At 38.6% G+C, this 18,262-nt stretch overlaps 1 protein-coding gene across 5 annotated transcripts in view; it reads left to right on the forward strand.

Moving 5' to 3' along the window:
* NCKAP1 (NCK associated protein 1) overlaps positions 1–14,250 on the forward strand; it is a 59,626-nt gene extending 45,376 nt beyond the window's left edge. For all 5 annotated transcript variants that reach the window (XM_035330952.1, XM_035330953.1, XM_035330954.1 and 2 more), the window contains exons 27-31: positions 3,947–4,040; positions 5,774–5,890; positions 9,623–9,732; positions 12,354–12,443; positions 13,091–14,250. In XM_035330952.1, coding sequence (XP_035186843.1) covers positions 3,947–4,040; positions 5,774–5,890; positions 9,623–9,732; positions 12,354–12,443; positions 13,091–13,207 — 528 coding nt within the window. In that variant the 3' untranslated portion in view covers positions 13,208–14,250. The remainder of the gene's footprint in view (positions 1–3,946; positions 4,041–5,773; positions 5,891–9,622; positions 9,733–12,353; positions 12,444–13,090) is intronic.
* Positions 14,251–18,262: the final 4,012 nt, after the last annotated feature.

Below are 18,262 nucleotides of genomic sequence, written 5' to 3' on the forward strand. Positions count from 1 at the left end.
GTGCATTCTTAAAGAGCTGGCTGACGTCATTGCGGGACCTCTCAATTATTTTTCAACAATCTTGGGAATCTGGAGAGGTCCCCGTAGACTGGAAGCTAGCAAATGTACAAATTTTCAAGAAAGGCAAGAAAGAAGACCCCGGCAGTTACAGGCCTGTCAGTCTCACGTCAGTGCCTGGTAAAGTTATGGAGAAGATGATCCTTGAAGTTACTGAAGCACACCTGGGGGGCAATGCAGTCATTGGTCCCAGCCAACATGGGTTCACGAGGGGTAGGTCCTGCCTAACAAATCTGATTTCCTTTTATAAGATCACCCATCTAGTCCATCAAGGGAAACCAACTGATGTGATCTTTTTGGACTTCGGTACACCTTTTGACACGGTTTCCCACAGGATCCTACTGGACAAAATGCCCAGCATACAGCTAAACAAAAACATCACACGATGGGTGAGCAATTGGCTGACGGGCAGGGCTCAAAGGGTTGTGGTAAACGGGGCCACATCAGGCTGGCGGGTGGTCACTAGTGGGGTCCCCGAAGGCTCCATTTTAGGGCCAGTCCTCCCTCTTCAGTGTTTTTATAAACGATCTGGATGTAGGGCTAGAAGGTGTGCTGAGCAAATTTGCTAGACTGCGCTGGTGCGGCCTCACCTCGAGCACTGTGTGCAGTTCTGGGCACCACAGCACAAAAAGGACATGAAACTGTTGGAGAGTGTCCAGAGGAGGGCGACGAAGGGCCTGTAGGGGAAGACATGTGAGGAATGGCTGAGGTCACTGGGACTGTTCAGCCTGAAGAAGAGGAGGCTGAGAGGAGACCTCAACGCAGTCTACTTCTTCACAAGTGGGAGTGGAGAGGCAGGTGACCTGTTCTCTGTAATCACCAGTGATAGGACCCGCAGGAACGGGGTGAAGCTGAGGCAGGGGAAGTGTAGGCTGGACATCAGGAGGAGGTTCTTCACGGAGAGGGTGGTCGCACACAGGAACAGGCTCCCAAGTGAAGCAGTCACTGCACCAAACCTGTCTGAATTTAAGAGGCGATTGGACTGTGCTCTTAGTCACATGGTCTGAATTTTTGGGTAAACCTGTGTGGTGCGAGGAGTTGGACTTGATGATCTTTACAGGTCCCTTCCAACTCAGGATGTTCTATGATTCTATGATTCTCATTCCCGCTTGGAGCCCATGAAGGGCTGCAAGCTGCCTTTAAGGGTATCGTGGTGATGCAGAAAGTGTGTAACAGCCATACCTTGCACAACTCTTGATTCATTTTGACAGAAGCAATTTTTAGAAAACTCCTCTTGAGTCAAGTATGGTTTTTAAGGGCTGGAACGTGTTATGCCTGAACTTGAAGGTTATGTTTTGCCATTTATTCCTTGTGCAAAAAAGAAAAAGTTCTGTTGTTTATTGGAATTTATTAAATAAATAAATCCTTCTCCTCTAAACAAAACAAAAAACATAGGTGTGCATATATACATATTGATGACAAAAACAGTTCATAGCCCGCTGCAGTGAACATCATCGTTTGACAAGGCACAGTTATGCAGACTAAAAATGTCAGAGGTTTTGTGAAGAATATAACTTATTAAAATTTCACATGCTTTCTGAAACTTCTAATGCTGGCAAACTGGACATAAATGTTTGTCCCACAAAAGACTGAATTTCATACCACAACAGAAATTCTGTGGAAATGCTATAGAAAGTGAACTTCTGGGATGCTGGCTCATGGTAATTATATTAAAATGATGCAAGTTGCCTTTGCACTTCTCAAGAAAAGCCTTTTTTAGAGAAAAAATCTCACCTACTTTAGTTATCAATTAATTTCTTTGCCACAGTATCACATGTATTGAACTTGGGGGATCAAGCATGTGGAAGATATGAGAAGGAAAGTTCACTGCTTGCTTGTGCCTGATCTTTTCAAAGGACATCTTATGACCCCTGATATCAAAGAAGTACTGAAAAATACTATAGGATAAAGGCTACAACAATAATAAATACTTGAAGATCATCTGTATAATATTGACATTTTAAAGTTGGTGATTCTAGATCATGTGGAACATCTAAATGGATCTCTAAAGGCATCACTGAACTCATTTGTGTCAGCAGATACAGTGAAGCATACGTATAGTAATTGCTGCTTCTGTTCTGGAAGTCACTGCAGTGACTTGCGGTCATTGGAATAATTATGTCAAAAAGGATGTCTACTGCTAAATTAAACCATGCTGAAGACTGTTCACTGGCTCATACACCAGATAGCACCACCTGGTCACCCCCAGTTGACTGCTGGCCTTTTCTGGGCCCTGTCTGTTTTCCCTATGATTCTTAGACATAACCTATTTTGTGCGCATTTTTTCCAGTTCAAAGTGTCTAAAATAATACAAGGGCTGTAGTTCAGTCCACCAGTATGGTGTTTGTATGATACCAGCTTAGATACCACATCTTGTGGCATGGCATGATGCCATGTAGTCTTGTTTGAGAGTACAGGCTTGCAAGGATAATGTCGGAGGACTGTGCGTGGAGAAGGAGCCAAACCTGTGTAGTCTTATCCATAGTGCCTACTGGGAATACTGGGAACTCTGGCATGTGCTACCCCGTAACTCTGCCAGAGCTTTGTCTTGAAAACAGCTTGTTGGTACAGCCAGAGCTATGAGCCTGCTAACAATTAAGCCCTGTAGCAAATCAACAATCACACATTTTAGGATATAGTAACGCAATAATATCCTATATGACTAACTTACTATAAAGCATAAATAACTCTAAATCTGCTAACGAAATACATACCTGATATGAAAGGTTATTTTTCTTTTGGCATCCCTGAAATTTATGATTTGGGATGGCTGGTAAAATGAAGATTTGTTCTCCCTTTATTTGGTATTCTTAACGTTAGGCTGTTGGGATATCTATATAGGCTTTTAGAGACAGGCCTATTCTAGATCCATTTTGTATTCCTTAACGGTTGTTGTGAGCTAGCTGCCGTTCAGATGTTGGCAACTGTTTTAATGCAGCTCTGTACTCATCTTATGTCCTGCTGGCAGCAGTGCACCGTGTGAACAAAGTAGTATATTTTCATATCACAACTAGCCCTCAGGTGTCCAGGCTGGGCAAAATGAGTAAATACAGTCTGCACAGTATTCCCTGCCTGCAGCTGGCCAACTCTGTGTGAGAATCTATGGGAGAGGTCTAAAACTTCTCAATTGTTAAGGTCAGTAAGGCACTTCAGCATTTCTCATGGTCCTTTGTATTTGGTAGAGACCTGCTTTTGGAGAGATTCGATCTGAGCTACAGCTCCAGATACTTAATTCAAAGTCTAAATTAGGGAAGGGAAGAAATTCAGAGTTGCAGGTGACAATATAAAGTACAGCCTGGGGCATGCTTGAAAATGGACTACGTTTCAAGGTGGTTTTAGTTCCTCCAACTGTTACGAATTAGACTGTAAGTGATCCTGGCACTTGGAATCTCTGGACGCAAAATCTGTATCAAATTTGAATGTTGTAAGATTTCTTTTCTGACTTACTCTAATATTTAATCCAATTACGAGTTTTGGCTTCTGTCTAAAAATGCTGTGTTTGTAGATGTTAGTTGATAGGTCTGGTAGAGAAAATCTGTTAATTTTTTGAGCAGGAAAGAAAGGCAGAAAACAGCTAATTGAAAGTCAGGATGTTTGCTTTGGAGGTGATGTAGGAAAGTATACAAGCTTTGTTTGGCTTGACAGAAAGAAATGATAATCTAGCACACAAAGTACTGACCAGGCTGTTCAGTGTAGGTTAGAGACAAAAAAAAAAATAATAAAAAAAAAAATGTAGAGGCTCTTTATCTTGTTTTAGCTAAGCTGAAATTCCCTTGATGCTTCAAACTAATATAAACATTTTAAGCATGTCAGCATAACTGCTTCATCATGTTTACACAAAAGCACTCAATGTTGTCTTCCTTGTAATTATCTTTCTTCTGGTCCTCAGGTGGCAATGAATGTATATGAACTGTCATCAGCTGCTGGATTGCCTTGTGAGATTGATCCTGCCTTGGTCGTAGCACTGTCTTCCCAAAAATCAGGTAAGAAGTTACAATTTAAAAGATCTAAGTGGGGAAAAAAATCACAGGAGAAGTAAAAAAAAAAAAAAAAAAAAAAAAAAAAGCACCCTGAGGCATGGAAGTGTTTAGAGAGGTAGAAGACTTGTATGCTTGGGTCCTTTGTATTCCTTTGATGAACTTCATAAATGACATAGCATGAATATTTTGTGTCTACTGCCTAGAATGCACAGATGTTATCTGAGAGTCTTTTCAACTGCACATAATCTTCTTGACCTAGAGAAGGTAATGGATAGATGCTGAAGGAGTTTAATGGCTAATGGTCTTAACCATTAGTTAACTTCAGTAATTTGGGGACAGTGAAAGTAGGACTTGATTGTGAACAGCTACAGATGTGATCAGTTCCCTTCTATAGACCTGTAACAGGGCTGTGTCACGTTAAGTAGGCACTGGTAGGTAAATGCCAGCTGACTGTGAATTTCACAACATTATTAGTGCTCTATTATACAAGTGCTAACATGCAGCTTACAAGGCGGAAACATGTAAAACAAGCATACTGATGTCCTCACATGTATAGTGCTTCCTCTCACTTTAAAGCACCACTGTTGAAGCTTTTCACTTTTGTTTATGCTGGCAGTTTTCAAGGCATGAATTAAGATCCTTAAGTGCTTTCTGGCAGTCTTCAGCTTTGTTCCCTGTCTTCCTTACTGAGCACTTTATTGCTTTTGTTCCCATGTGTAATGGATAGTTCATGTTCTAATCAGATTGTGACTATTTTAAATGTTAAGCTTTTTTTTTTTTTTTTTGCTTTAATAGCTATTTGGGAGGAGAAAATACAAATAACTCATAAGGGGTAATTTAGCATTACAACTTAAATCTGTCAAGCACAATATATTCATATACCTTAAAATATAAATGTGTATTTGTTCATATGCACCATAGGTGTAAAATACATAGGTATATCTTTGGAAGATGGCTAGTTTCAGAAATGGCATTTTAAATAGATTGTTTTCATTATTCTGCCCTGAAATAGTTAAGCTGTGTGAACAGGCCAGGGAATTTGTGTTTTCATGATTGGTTAGGATCTTGTATTTTGAATCTTACCTTCTTTGTTGTTTGTGTTCTACTTCTAGTAAATCAGTTTGTAGAGATTTAGGTTCTGTATTAAATCAGTTGGTAGAGATTTAGGTTCTGTATTAAATCAGTTGGTAGAGATTTAGGTTCTGTATTAAATCAGTTGGTAGAGATTTAGGTTCTGTATTTCACCAACCATTCACTTTTTAAAATTAAACTTAACACTGAGGTGTGGTGGCAATGATTTTTTAGAAGGGACATCCTTTTAGTGTGAATAGTGATGAATGCACTTCACCACTTTCTGCTCATTTACCAGTGGAAGAGTGCTGGAGGAACTGGCCTCACCTCAGTGATAACTGGATTTACACCAGCATGAAAACTACTACATGAAAACTACTCAGCATATTAAAATCTTCATAACTAAGTGGTTAGGAGTAATAGGCTGGCAGCAGTCTTCATCCCTGTAGATAACAAGTTGGACATTCTGAAGCTCCACCCTGTGTCTTCTGGCACAACTGAGATAGATGGTGTTTCTTCTGTCACAATACTACCATTGAGTTTGTTGGGTTTGGTTTTAAATTTCAGTTTGGTCAAACACTTTATACTCTAAACAACCTACAGCTGAAAATACACATTTTGAAGTGATTTTTGAATTAAAGAGCTTTTATTATTTTTGTTTTCAGAAAATATTAGCCCAGAAGAAGAATATAAAATCGCCTGCCTTCTCATGGTCTTCGTGGCAGTGTCCTTGCCAACTTTGGCTAGCAACGTGATGTCTCAGTATAGCCCTGCCATTGAAGGTAACGTAGAGTCAGCTGTTTGCTATGAATGCTTTCTTCATAGTAATCCTGGGAGTTTCTTGAAGACTTTTGCTGTAAATATTTACTTAAATTTTGCAGTGAAGAAAATTTAAAGCTCAGTTATCCCCAATCCAGAAAAGGTCTTCTGAAAGGTAGTTTGAAACGCATTCACTTAACTCTTGTTTGAGATAACTTTCTACAAGAAGTGAGTCTCTTACTTGAGATTTTGAGAGCAATTCAGATACAGTAGGGGGCAATCTTGGACTAATATGTGGAATTGGTAGAGCGTATATTCTCTGTTAATTAGTGCAACAGTATAGATGTTTTAGCAATAGTTTTATTGGCTTTGTGATACTCATATGAGGTATCTTTTATATATTTAATGCGCTGTTCGTATTACTAAGCATAACATTTTGACAGGATCTGTGAGGTATGAGCTATGAACAGAATTGTATTCTACAGAATAGTTCAACTTGAAGGGAAAGAGAGAGAAAGCTTTGCCTCAAGGAAATTCTTTGCATGTAATCCACCAAATAAAGGCTCTTTCAGACAAATCTAAGTTGAAAAAGAATGACTGACAAATCTGTTCCGGTACGTACAGAAGTCACCTTTTAGCTGTTCAAACTATTTTTATTGTGGTGAGTAGCATGGCTTGCATAAAAGACCATATTTGTTCTATACCAGTTTACCAGATACAGTGGGAGGGTTTTTTTTTTTTCTTATTTTTAAAGTTACTTTAAATCAGGACAAAGTGCAACTCACGCAGTGTCTAAAGTAACTTCAGAAAATATAAAATACCAGAAAAAGAGGAAAAGTTCTGAAAGCCTTCTGAAAGCCTTGCATACCACTTTGTGGTATGCAAATTTTTTGTTTTTTTTTGAGGCCACTCCCCACCCAAGGTTGGTGTTTTAAATGTGGTTAAAAATTTTGTAAGTATATGTGTAAATTATCTTTTTTGATAGGGAAACATTTATTTCAATTTGCAGATCAGGGTTTTGTTAACTCTAGTTTCATTTTAAACAGCGTAGCCTTTTGCCCATTATGAAGAAGTTGAATAAATTTCTGATGCTGTGAGCCGAACATGAATAGTGATTTGAAAGGTCAATAATTTTGAAGTTAACAGCTTGTTCTGATGAACAGGGAGAACAATTTGTGTCCTGCAGAGTTGTTTTATGTTATCTGCACTCAGTATTTCTACTGCTCTGTGTGTGTTTTCAGAATCATGGTGGCTAAAGGAAAAACTCAAAATGCAGGCAAGAAGGACTATGAAATGGTCAGGGAGAAACTTGCTTGTTAAAGCACAGCTAGGGCGGTTTTCTTAACTTCATCTGAATGAACTCACTTATGCATGCTTAAGTCCACATCTCTTAAATATTTCTTGTTTGTAGCTTTGTAAAAGAAATCAGCTGGAAGCACCTTTTGATACCAGATTTTCCTTCAAAAGTATCTTATGTACTAGTCTCAAAGCTTATACTATTTGCCAAAGGGACAGTATTACAATTTTTATTATGATTAGATTTTCTTAATATTTATTGGTAAGAGAGCTCTGTGAGAAACACCTAGCACTCTACAAATCTATTTCTAGGAACCCAGGGCAGGCCAGCTAGATGCTACTGCCCTTGAGCTTTCCCCAGAAGGTTGGAGCTTGTGTGGTTTTGTTTTGTTTGAATTTCCCTCTCTACTAAGGACCATCTTAATCTGTAGGTTGCAAGTAGACTGAAACAGTAGATAAGGTTATCTCGTATCTGTTTTATATGATGTAGCTTAAATATTCCAGTTTCTATAATTCAATTTATATCTGGTAAGTCTTACTGCGAAGTCAGGCAAAGCCTGTTTCATAAGCGGTTTCTTAAGTTAATAAGATCTCATAAAACTGTGACGGGAGAGAAATTACATCTAGAACTCAAATAAGCCTGTATTAGGAGTTGGCACTGGTTTTATGAGATGTGGTCCCTGTATTATGTAATTCTTTACTGAGTAGGCTCTTTTTTATTAAGAGAAAAATAGTCTGGCAAAAGAAGTATATAAATATGTTCACTCTACAAAAATAACTGAACAAACAGAATAGACCTTGTCAGTCCTGCCTTCCTTGCATAATAATGTTTTCTTTTTCTGCCCTGTATTGTAGAACATCTGGCTTTAGACACTTTAAATATAGATATTGTTTGCCGAACGGGAACTTAATAAATGCTGCTTTTTATGAAGTAAATTCTCTGGCCAAATCCTGAATTATTATTTTTTTTACCATCAAGAAGCCACAGATTCGAAGGAGTTTCAGCTTTCTGCTCTGGCAAGACATGCCTCCCAGTTACAGGCAGTTCTTGGACAGCTTTAGCAATGTCTGTGTTCTCTCTGCCTTCTTCAAGATCAAGGCTGTTTCTTCCACTAGCTCCAGATAAAGGCTCAGGCTCTAACAGACTGTTGTTTTTGTTCCCTGTAAGAAATCCGAATTTAGTCAAATACCAGACTAGAATGCTAGTTTGTTGTCTAGAGGCTAGATAAGAATACTGGGCTACAAGAGACAGCCTTTTCCGAATACCTGAAACCTGCCACAGATTGCAAGACCACAGTTTGTTGGCTGAATTCCCGTTCCTGATACTTTTTGTTCAGTCTCTTCATCACAGAAATCAAGTCACTTCAGAAAGTAATATAAATTTAAATCAGCAGAATTAGGCAGAGCATGTGTTCTTGACTGATCCAAAGTGACTATCCATTTCTTGATTAGCATATTTACACAGCCTATTTAATTGAAAAATAGGAGACAGAGTAGGTGTATTGGCTTTTTAACACCTTCAAAGACCTCTTCCTTTTCAGGCTCTAGCACTTTCCCAAGGTGTTTGTTTAAGTATGTATGAATCTTGTTTTAAAGTGGCAGACTTGACTAAGTTGCCTAGAAGAGGTAGCAGGCTTACTGATGAGCAGTTCTTGCTTTTCAGCTGTAGCTCCCTTTGAAAACTGGTGTCATCTGATCACCTTCCAGTCCTCTGAAGCTTAGGTGAATTTTGGCAAGGTGATATATACAGCAGTCAGTAATTCATAGAATCACAGAATGGTTTGCATTGGAAGGGACTTCAAAGTTCATCTAATTCCACGCCCCTGCCATGACCAGGGACAATTCCCACCAGACCAGGCTGCCCAAAGCCCCATCCAGCCTGGCCCTGAACACCTCCGGGCATGGGGCATCCACAGCTTCTCTGGACAGCTTGTGCCAGTGCCTCACCACCCTGAGTGAATAATTTCTGATCTAAATCTACCCTCTCTCAGTTCAAAGCCATTACTCCTTGTTCTGTTCACCAGTTTTGTTCCTGTAGTTCTCTTGGGTAAATACCATCCAAGCCTGGGGACTTGTTCATTTACATAAAGGGGAGACAGACAGCCAATTCCCTTGAGAAAATCCTGTCTGTACAGGATTTGTAGCCTCGTCAAGTGGGAATACTCTCAAATTCTGTAATAACCAAATAAACTCCCAATATATGTTTTTCCTTCCTTCTAAAAGCTACGAGGGTCTTTGTCAGGTTGTTGTGACCATTACAGGATTTGGAGGTAGATCCGTACTTCTGGTTGCTCTCCTGATTCCAAGTTCAGTGTGAACGAGTGCTTGGCTGCTGTTGTGAAAGGCACTAGCAGTTGATCTTTCATTGTGACTAATCTGTTTGCTCTTTGGTAATGTTTTCCAAAACACTGTCATTTTTGAACACAATGCTGACGTAATTTGTATATGTTTTTGTTTAGGGCATTGCAACAACATTCATTGCTTGGCAAAAGCTATCAACCAGATTGCTGCAGCTTTATTTACCATCCACAAGGGAAGCATTGAAGACCGTCTAAAAGAATTTTTGGCTGTATGTATAATTTAATTTCTAAAGATAGCTCCTCTAAAAAGAGGGAACTCTGGCTCCCCACTGCCCCCCAACCCATTTGATACGTAGTTCAGCTTTCATAGAGCTGTCATTAAAGTGTCAATGTGTTTGTGATTCCAAGTGTTGAATTGACTGCAGTAATCAGCCTGAGTGATCTTAATCACAAGGACATACTGTAAAGATTTAGATGAGCATGGATGAATAGTGATAACCAACGATTGTTCCGGTAGCAGTAGTGTTTCATACTGCAATGTTACCTGTTTTTGTGTAGTTAAAGATTGCAGAGAAATTAAGATGGTTGTATAATGCAGTCTTGATTTTGATTAGCAGGAAAACAGATGTAAGTTACATTTTTCAAGTCTAGAGATCGGTTTAAATTCAGATCTTAACAAGAAAAATACCTGTTGACTTCAGGAAGCGTTTCCAAATTCACGTAGAAGTAGAAACTGTAATTTGGGATGTAATGCAACTGATTTCATAACAGGTTGGTTTTGGTGCACACAAAAAAACACAAAACACATTGTTAATAGCAGTGTGTACATAAATTAAATCTAGTAATTGTCCTGTAGCAGTAGTCAGTTGTGTTCGATATTAGTAACAGTAGCAAATGACTACTACCAGTATCATAACTTTTTTTCAATATAACCCTTTGTTTGTTAGTATTTTAGCACATACCATCTTTTGCCTTGAGTAGTCTGGGACTGCCAAAAGAAACGAGCAATGCAGATAAAGTCACGATTCTGTCTAGCAGGCTTTTCCCATGATGTATTGGACTCTTTAGTTTATTTTACCTTTTCGTGGAAGGTAACTCCAGAGTGGCTTTTTGCAGCCACACCTTTTGACACACCTTTTGACGTGTCAGCCCTCCTTACACAGCAGCTGTCTGGTAGCTGCACGTTACAAGGATATTTGGGGAGAGGAATTTGTTACGCTTTAGTGTAGGTTGAAGATCAAAACTTCTGAAATCTTTAGTGCTGCTTAGAAAAGAGCCAGAAGCCCTTAGGTGCTGGAGATGCGTTTTAAATTCATCTTGGTGTGCTTCTTAACTAGAAATAGAATTTGTGAAGTTTATTACCCACTACTTGAAACTAAGGGCTGAAATGGCAGCTTCACTTCAATTTTTCTAAAAAGCCACTGATTTTGAGTGATTCTTGCCTTTGTGTGCTTGTCCTCGAACTGAGACAAAACATTCCCCCACCTCTTATTTTTGGTGCTTTGGTAGCTTCCTGTAACAAGAAGACCACAGAAGCAGTTTTCTTTTTTTTTTTTCCTTCAAAGGATCTTTCCCTCCTGGAAGTTCATTACATTTTGTTAAACTGAAAAAACCTTTAGCCATTGACCTTGTCTAATGCAACTGCTGGCTGTAAAAGATGAAAGAGAGATGGTCGTGTCAAGTTGCGTACATTTGACAAGTGAAGGAAACCAGTATAGTTCCATGTGATAAAAACACTTCTGGTATGAGGTTTTTAAGTGTTCATGAACTGGTTTCAGACCACTGCTTTTGCTGCACAGACCATGACTTGATGGTTCAGATATTTTGTTAATCTATCTTCTGTGACACCTTTTATGTACCACTTACTGTTAGTCTGAAAGGAAAATGTCTCTCTAGAAGAAAATGTGCTGCTGGAGATGATCTGCTTTCCTGTCAAAGTTACTTAAATGGGGGAAAAAACCAACTTCCTAGGTTATTTAGTACTGTTGAGTATATGCTAAGGTTATTTTGAAGCAAGCATATTCACTTTATGCTACAGATTTTGGTGAATATTTGTTCAAGAGGAATGCTGCATTAGATGTTCAAGTTAATATTTTAAATTTAAATCCATTTCTGATAAATGTGGTTTAGGCATATTGCTGTTGCTTGGTATGAGTGCATAAAAGATTGTACATCTGAAAGTAGAAAACAGGTGTGTTTTTTTTCTCCATGTTTCTGTAAGGCATGAAAACACGGTTCACAAAATCATCTGCAGATTCCATATTTTATAGTATTCTGTAATCCTGAGCTTGTTTATAGCTAAGTCTGTGTGTAAGTTTCTAGAATAGTTTCTAGGATATCTTTAAAAAAAACTAGTAAGGTGTAAAATTCATTTACAGTCAGGGTGACATTTCTTCAATTAAATATATAGCTTTGAAAGTGAAACAGCTTTTCATTCTGCTACAAATTGGTATAACTTCAAATAGTGAAAACTACCTTTTTTAAGTAAGTTTATAAGCATATTGGGAAAGTGATATGTTTTTTGACAAGTGAGATCTTGTTCCGTGGGACGTCTGTTTTTGACTTCAGTAAACTTGATTACATTCAGCTTATCTACTTTGAATACAACTACAAGTTCTTCACAATAAATGAAATGGATTTTCTTGTATTAAAATAGCACAGACTGCTTATTAAACACTCTAGAAGTAAACAGAAATGACTCCGTGAGAGTGAAACCCGGTGATGGTTAGTGCCCTCAGGTTTCTTTGCCTTTGTAGTTGCTAGTAAGATGCAGTGCTATCGGATAGGTTATCAATGTGTTTGTGTGTGTGTGTGTGTGTGTAGTAAAGTAGCTGATCAATGTTGTGGTTTTGTTTTTTTCTTATTGCTTTGAAACACCTAATTTATGTAGCTTGCGTCGTCTAGTCTACTGAAGATTGGCCAGGAGACAGACAAAACTACTACAAGGAACAGAGAGTCTGTTTACCTACTGTTAGACATGGTAAGCTTTTGTCCATTGTATTTGTGTTGCTAACTTAAGAAGTAGTCTCCACATCACGTTGTTCAACAAGTGGCTTTGACAGTCATGCTTGTTGTAGTTCATCAACCAGTAGAAATAACACTTCATGTCATTCTTGTTGGCATTCTGATGTCAGGAATTCATCTTTTTTGTTCCCCCAGCACCGACACGTTTTTACCATTGTCTTTTGTTGCCTAGAGCATTGTATCGACATTGTTCAGATGATTTGCATTGTTGATCTAGTACACACAATATTAAAATAAAACTTCGCATTGAAGAAGTGCTGTTCAGAGTGTTGGGGGTAAAAGCCTCTTTGCTGGGAGGTTTTCCTTTTAATATTCATATCAATATTAATAAAATACTAAAATATTAAAATATTAATATTTTAATATTGTGAAATTTGAAGGAATTATGCATGGTTTTATGTATACGTATGACTAGCTTTGAGGAGCAGTGAATTTATAGTAGTCTGTTTCTCTCCCGGCTGTCCCCAAACGTTGTATTATTTCTTTTTGCTATGAAAAATGTCGGTGGTGGTGTGGTGCAGAGCAGAAATACTTAGATTGAAGAGATTAGCAGCAAACAGGAGAAGGTGTTCTACAAAACCTTGTGTTTCTGGTGTTTTTCAGATTGTGCAGGAGTCTCCATTCCTGACAATGGATCTCTTGGAGTCTTGTTTCCCTTATGTCTTGCTGAGAAATGCATACCATGCTGTCTACAAACAAAGCGTCACATCCTCTGCCTAAGTATCTACTTACTGGAGATAAGACATAGCACGCATCTATGTGGCCTCAGTTTTATCTGTAAACTGTGGAGCTATTTTACTTCATGGCCTGATGAACAGTTTTGTGGATTATAAACTTTTTTCCATAAAGTTGTATTTCTGATCAGTGGTTTCTTAATATGGTTGTACTACAATATAAGCTTGGTTGATTTTAGGTTGCACATTCATGGAAAAAACTTTTTTTTTTTCTCATTCTTTTCCTTTTTTATTTTAGAGCATCAGTTATGTTTAAAGAAATACTACTTCTGCTATATGTTTTTGATATTGATCATGCAAAACAAAAATTGCTTGTTTATTTCCCAGAAGAAAAAAGTATTTAGTGATTATTTTAGATAGTGTAGCTTTCATCTGTGTGTAAATTATTTCATATAGGGAGAGTTATAATCTTGTACCTATTGTTCTTATTGAAAACAAATATTGGATGTGCATTTCTGTGAGGTAATTACAGCATTTCTAGTTTTATTTTGAAGCATTCACCAATCTATGTACTATGACACTATCTAACATAAAATGTTATAGGACTGCTCATCCTTGGGACAGCAGTCCTTTCCTGATACTCTTAAACAACAGCAAGTGATGTTGTTTGTATAAAGCATAGTGGAAATTTTTTTTAAACTAATTTCTGTGGTGCCCTGTTGGCATTAACACTACCATTGTACCCTGCTGTATAATAAACATTCTTACACCTTTATCACATGTTGATAAAATGTTAGCCCTTAACCACTTTTTATATGTTTTAAATTTTTGAAATTCAAGTGTACCTTCCATAACATACAATAAACACTAGACTGTATTATCTGTAGGTGAATTATTTTTAATATAAATGTTATCCTAGTACTTTAAGCTTCAACTGTGCTGTTGTGCATTGATTTACATCTCACAGTTCATTAAATATCAATCCTCGGAGCTTTTATGTGAAGATTTCTTTTAATCCTTCACCTTTTGGCTTCTGTGATACTGAATCTTGTAAAAAGTAGAAGAAAGAATTAAAACCAGTGTAAAAAGCGTCAGTTTAGTGCCATTATCCTTTGAATCTTGTACGTAACAGAACAAGAAAAGCATTTCTGCAGTACGTACCGACGCCAGTTACACCTGTAGAAACAAGTGAACTGTTGAAGTATAAAACCTGAAATAACCATAAAACAGGAGGGTGTTGCTGAAAGTGTAACATCACCGAGACAGATACACAGAAGGCCTACTTTTAATCGATTGTGCAAATTGGTGTGTGGGCTGGCATTGGCTCGTGTAGCCCGAAAGCTGGCCGGCTGGCTGTGCTCTCTAAGCCACAGCGGGAGAGAGCTGCGTGGCTCTCAGGGGCACGGGCTCCGGGCACTGTATAGAGCCCCTGTTCTCGATGCAACTTAGGTGCACGCTGGTAACTTTTTCTATTATGAAAGAGCTGTTGTGAGCTCAGTTACAATAGCTTCCTCTATCCGGAGGAAAAAAGTACTGGAATAAAATTGTCCTAAGGAAGCAAGACAGTGCATCCCTATTCTTCCTAATTATGCTTTTTGTCTTAGAACTATAGAACTGTTTTTAAAATTAATTGTTTAGTAACATGACAAGTAAATTTGTTCATAAAGAGGTTAGGTCAAATGTGAGACTTGAGAGTTTTGGTCTATATTTATAATACGTTTGGATGTCTTAAGATTTTGATTGTAAGTAGCCTTTTGTGGAAAAAATAATGCCTACTTGCAAGACTGACCAGTGAAAAACTCACATTACTTGTGGTTTAAGAAATAACCTTTTTTGTCTTTTACCCTTCAAAGTTCAAAGGAATTGTATTTTGGTCATTTATTTCTGATCCTTACCAGCTTTCCACTATCCTAGGGTGTTGAACTAATCCTAGAAAATAGCTAATCTGTACCGAATAGATAACGAGTAGAGTATCTCTGCAGGAAGCTACTTCCAAAGCACTCCAGTGAGATTGTCCTGAACTTTTTGGACTTGGTAGTTTCTCTAGGAGCCCTTCTATGATTGTGCTATACTGTCTGGCACACAAATGCCAGGTGTCATTTTAGCTATCCTTCCTAAGAGGACTCAGAGCAAGCCCAGAACCAAACCCAAGATTCGGACTCAGCTGTGAGAGGTTTGGGTTGTAGAGTGGTGAGTGGTTTATTTTTTGTTGTTTGTTTGTTTGTTTTTTAGGGGCAGGGGTTGTTCTTACTTCTGGTTTCATTCTGGTTTCCTCAAGGCAACCTGTGTCTGTGCACTCCGTAAAGAGTAATAAGTCTGTTGAACCAAAATAACAGAGAAGTTAGAGAAGGAGTATTTCCTCTGAGCCAGCAACACCATGTCCACAACTTCGTAAGCTCATCTGTTGGTGTTGTGTATTGAGTCACTTCAGGTGGCACTTGATTTGCACAAGTGCTTGTAGTTCTGGAGCATGAAGCACAGTGGCTGAGCAGGTCCCACATGGAGCCAGTTTGGATCAGGTGTGTAACTCGTCGGGGAGGGCTCTGCCTCACGCAGGAAAGAACATGGAAGAAGAATGTCCTGTTGCTGCCCAGAAAACTGTTTTTCAGTTGAAGTGTCCATCTGGGTAAAAGATTTCCACCAAAAATGATGGCTACTGGTAAACCTTTTTAGCAGTTCCTTTTCTAGAGAGGAAAAGGAATCAGTAGTCCAACTGACACTCAGGCTATACTTCTGATGTGCTGGAGGATGGCATTCTCCCCAGAAAATGTTGAAATCGGGTGGTGATTTGAGGAAAGATAGGAGCCTTCAGCCGGTCATCATAGGCTTGTTGTAGGACTTCATAGCTTATTTATTCCGGATTCAGGAATTCTCGACCACAAGCCAATAAACATCCCTTGTTGATGACCTGTGTTTTTGCCAAACATTTCCCCAGTCCCTGGGATTGAGCACTGATGCACATACTGAAGGGTGAGTGCTGGGTGCCTTACCAGCAACTTACACATCCTGTAAGTACAGTTATGTCTGCGCTAATGCTGTAACGTTTTTAGGTGAATCGCTCTGTTGAGCTGAATCACACTCAAAGCTGGGCTTATAGATGTAGCAAGTTAGTCTGCTGAATCAATTATTTTTTTCTTCAAATAGAAATTCAAGAATCCTCTAATTCCATAGTGCTTTTTGGGTCCTATAGAAATTTACTTTAGTTGTATTGGCTGATAAATTAAGGATTGAACAGAGGGAAGCTGCTTTCACTTGAATACTTCTGGCTAGTCCTGAAACACTGACGGGGTTTGTTGTGCGAAGCAGGGTAGTTTAAACGACAGCTACCCACATTAGATTGGTTTTGTGAATGGGAGCCACTATCTTCAGGATTGCCAAATAACCAATTTTCAAAAATGTTCAAGTTCTGCCTTTTTCTTTAAGTACACATTTTGAATCATTTTTTACGATAATCAAATCTCCCACTAAAATGACAATTTTTTTTTTGCTAGAAAACAAACACTTCTTGTGTGCTTTTGCTGGTTTTTGTGTTATAAAGTCTGTAGACATTTGTACTAACGCATAACAAAAAGTACCACCACCCCCCCCCAGGCCTGTGTCCAAAACCGTATCTAATTAGCTATTAGTCATGCTGTTTCTAGTGCTAGGAGGTTAAAATGACCTGCTGTCTGGATATAGTGTCAGTGTGTCTTACACAATTCATTAATTGAAAATGTACTAAATTCTGAATCAAAAGCATATGTTTTGGCTAGCATTACAGCACGGGGATTGGAAGGAATCATTTCTTGTGTTGACGTTCAGGCTATTTACCTTGTTGATGGTTGTAGTTATCTTTAGAGAAGTGTTTTCTCACAAATAATAAAGGTATTTAAATAAAAATAGTAATACTGACACCTGTGAGGACAGATGAGAGTTGCAAAGCTATTACAGCTGAGTGCTTGAAAGCCTGATGCTGGTAAGTCTTGTTCATTTTCCATTAACAGCATAATTTTCTATCTTTTTGCTGGTCACTTGACATTGCCGCCAGAAGATGAGGAAGGCATTCGCACAGGGTGTCAGTCACGTTTTCTGCTTTTCCCTCCCTGCCCTTCCCTCTGTGGTTGTTGTTGTATGGGCTTTGAGTTGGGCTAAATTTGAAGTAAACCCAAATGGGCAGCCAGTGCAGAGAGCAGAAGACTGCTTTTTAGTAAAAGCAGTATTATTTCTAAATTAAACCTAAATGATAATCTCTGTAATAGCAAGGACACAACAGTAAGAAAACCAAATCCATTCCTTGCAGAGCCACATAGAGGAAAGAGGAATGAAAGCTGGAATGCCCCGTAAATGTGTCTTGGGATATGTGAAAGAGGAGGAGTAAAAAGAAAAGGGAGGTAAGAGGGGAGCTGGAAGCAGTGATCAGAGTGCTTGGAGAAGTCAGAGACAATGTTGCTCAAGAATTCTGAGTCCATTTCCAAAGTGAAGTCTTCATTTTGACACGTTAAGCATTAAATCCAGATCATATCTCTCAGACTCCCCAATTGCATTAAAAGCCTCAACAGAGATGACATCTGTTTTCCACTCCACAGACAAAGCTGCAAATTTGTCCAAGCACAGGATCATAAAGGATGCTTGAAAGTGTAAAAATTGTGAGGCATCTTGATGTGCATGCATATTTGGAAAGCCCAAGCCAGCAGAACTGGATAGGAACATCTCTCTCGTTTCTGTTACAGTGAAACCGTAAAGATGCTGCTTGGATTTAGTTCCATTTATGCCTTTAAAGGGGAAGATAGCAGCAGTGATGCTTAGCGGTAGCACTACGGCAGGTTCAGGTAAGCGAAAGGATTTATCTCAGCGGTTTATTACCCTGGGTAGCAAAGCCCTTGGAGAGGCTAAGGAGCAGTTCTCAGCATTGTCTGAGCCTGTGACACTTGCTTTAAACTAAACCAGGGAAATCATTGCACGACTACTTTCATGGGGATTTTTGTTTGAGTGCTAAGTGAACTGTTACCTAACGAAAGTTCAGAGGAAAATTGTAATGATTACCCAGGAATATCTGTTTGACTCTTATCTGTAATACTAATTTACAGTATTAAAATAACACGGCTAATAAATGATAATACCA

This window comes from Oxyura jamaicensis, chromosome 7 (assembly GCF_011077185.1).
Source record: "Oxyura jamaicensis isolate SHBP4307 breed ruddy duck chromosome 7, BPBGC_Ojam_1.0, whole genome shotgun sequence".
In the NCBI taxonomy this organism is placed as follows: domain Eukaryota; kingdom Metazoa; phylum Chordata; class Aves; order Anseriformes; family Anatidae; genus Oxyura; species Oxyura jamaicensis.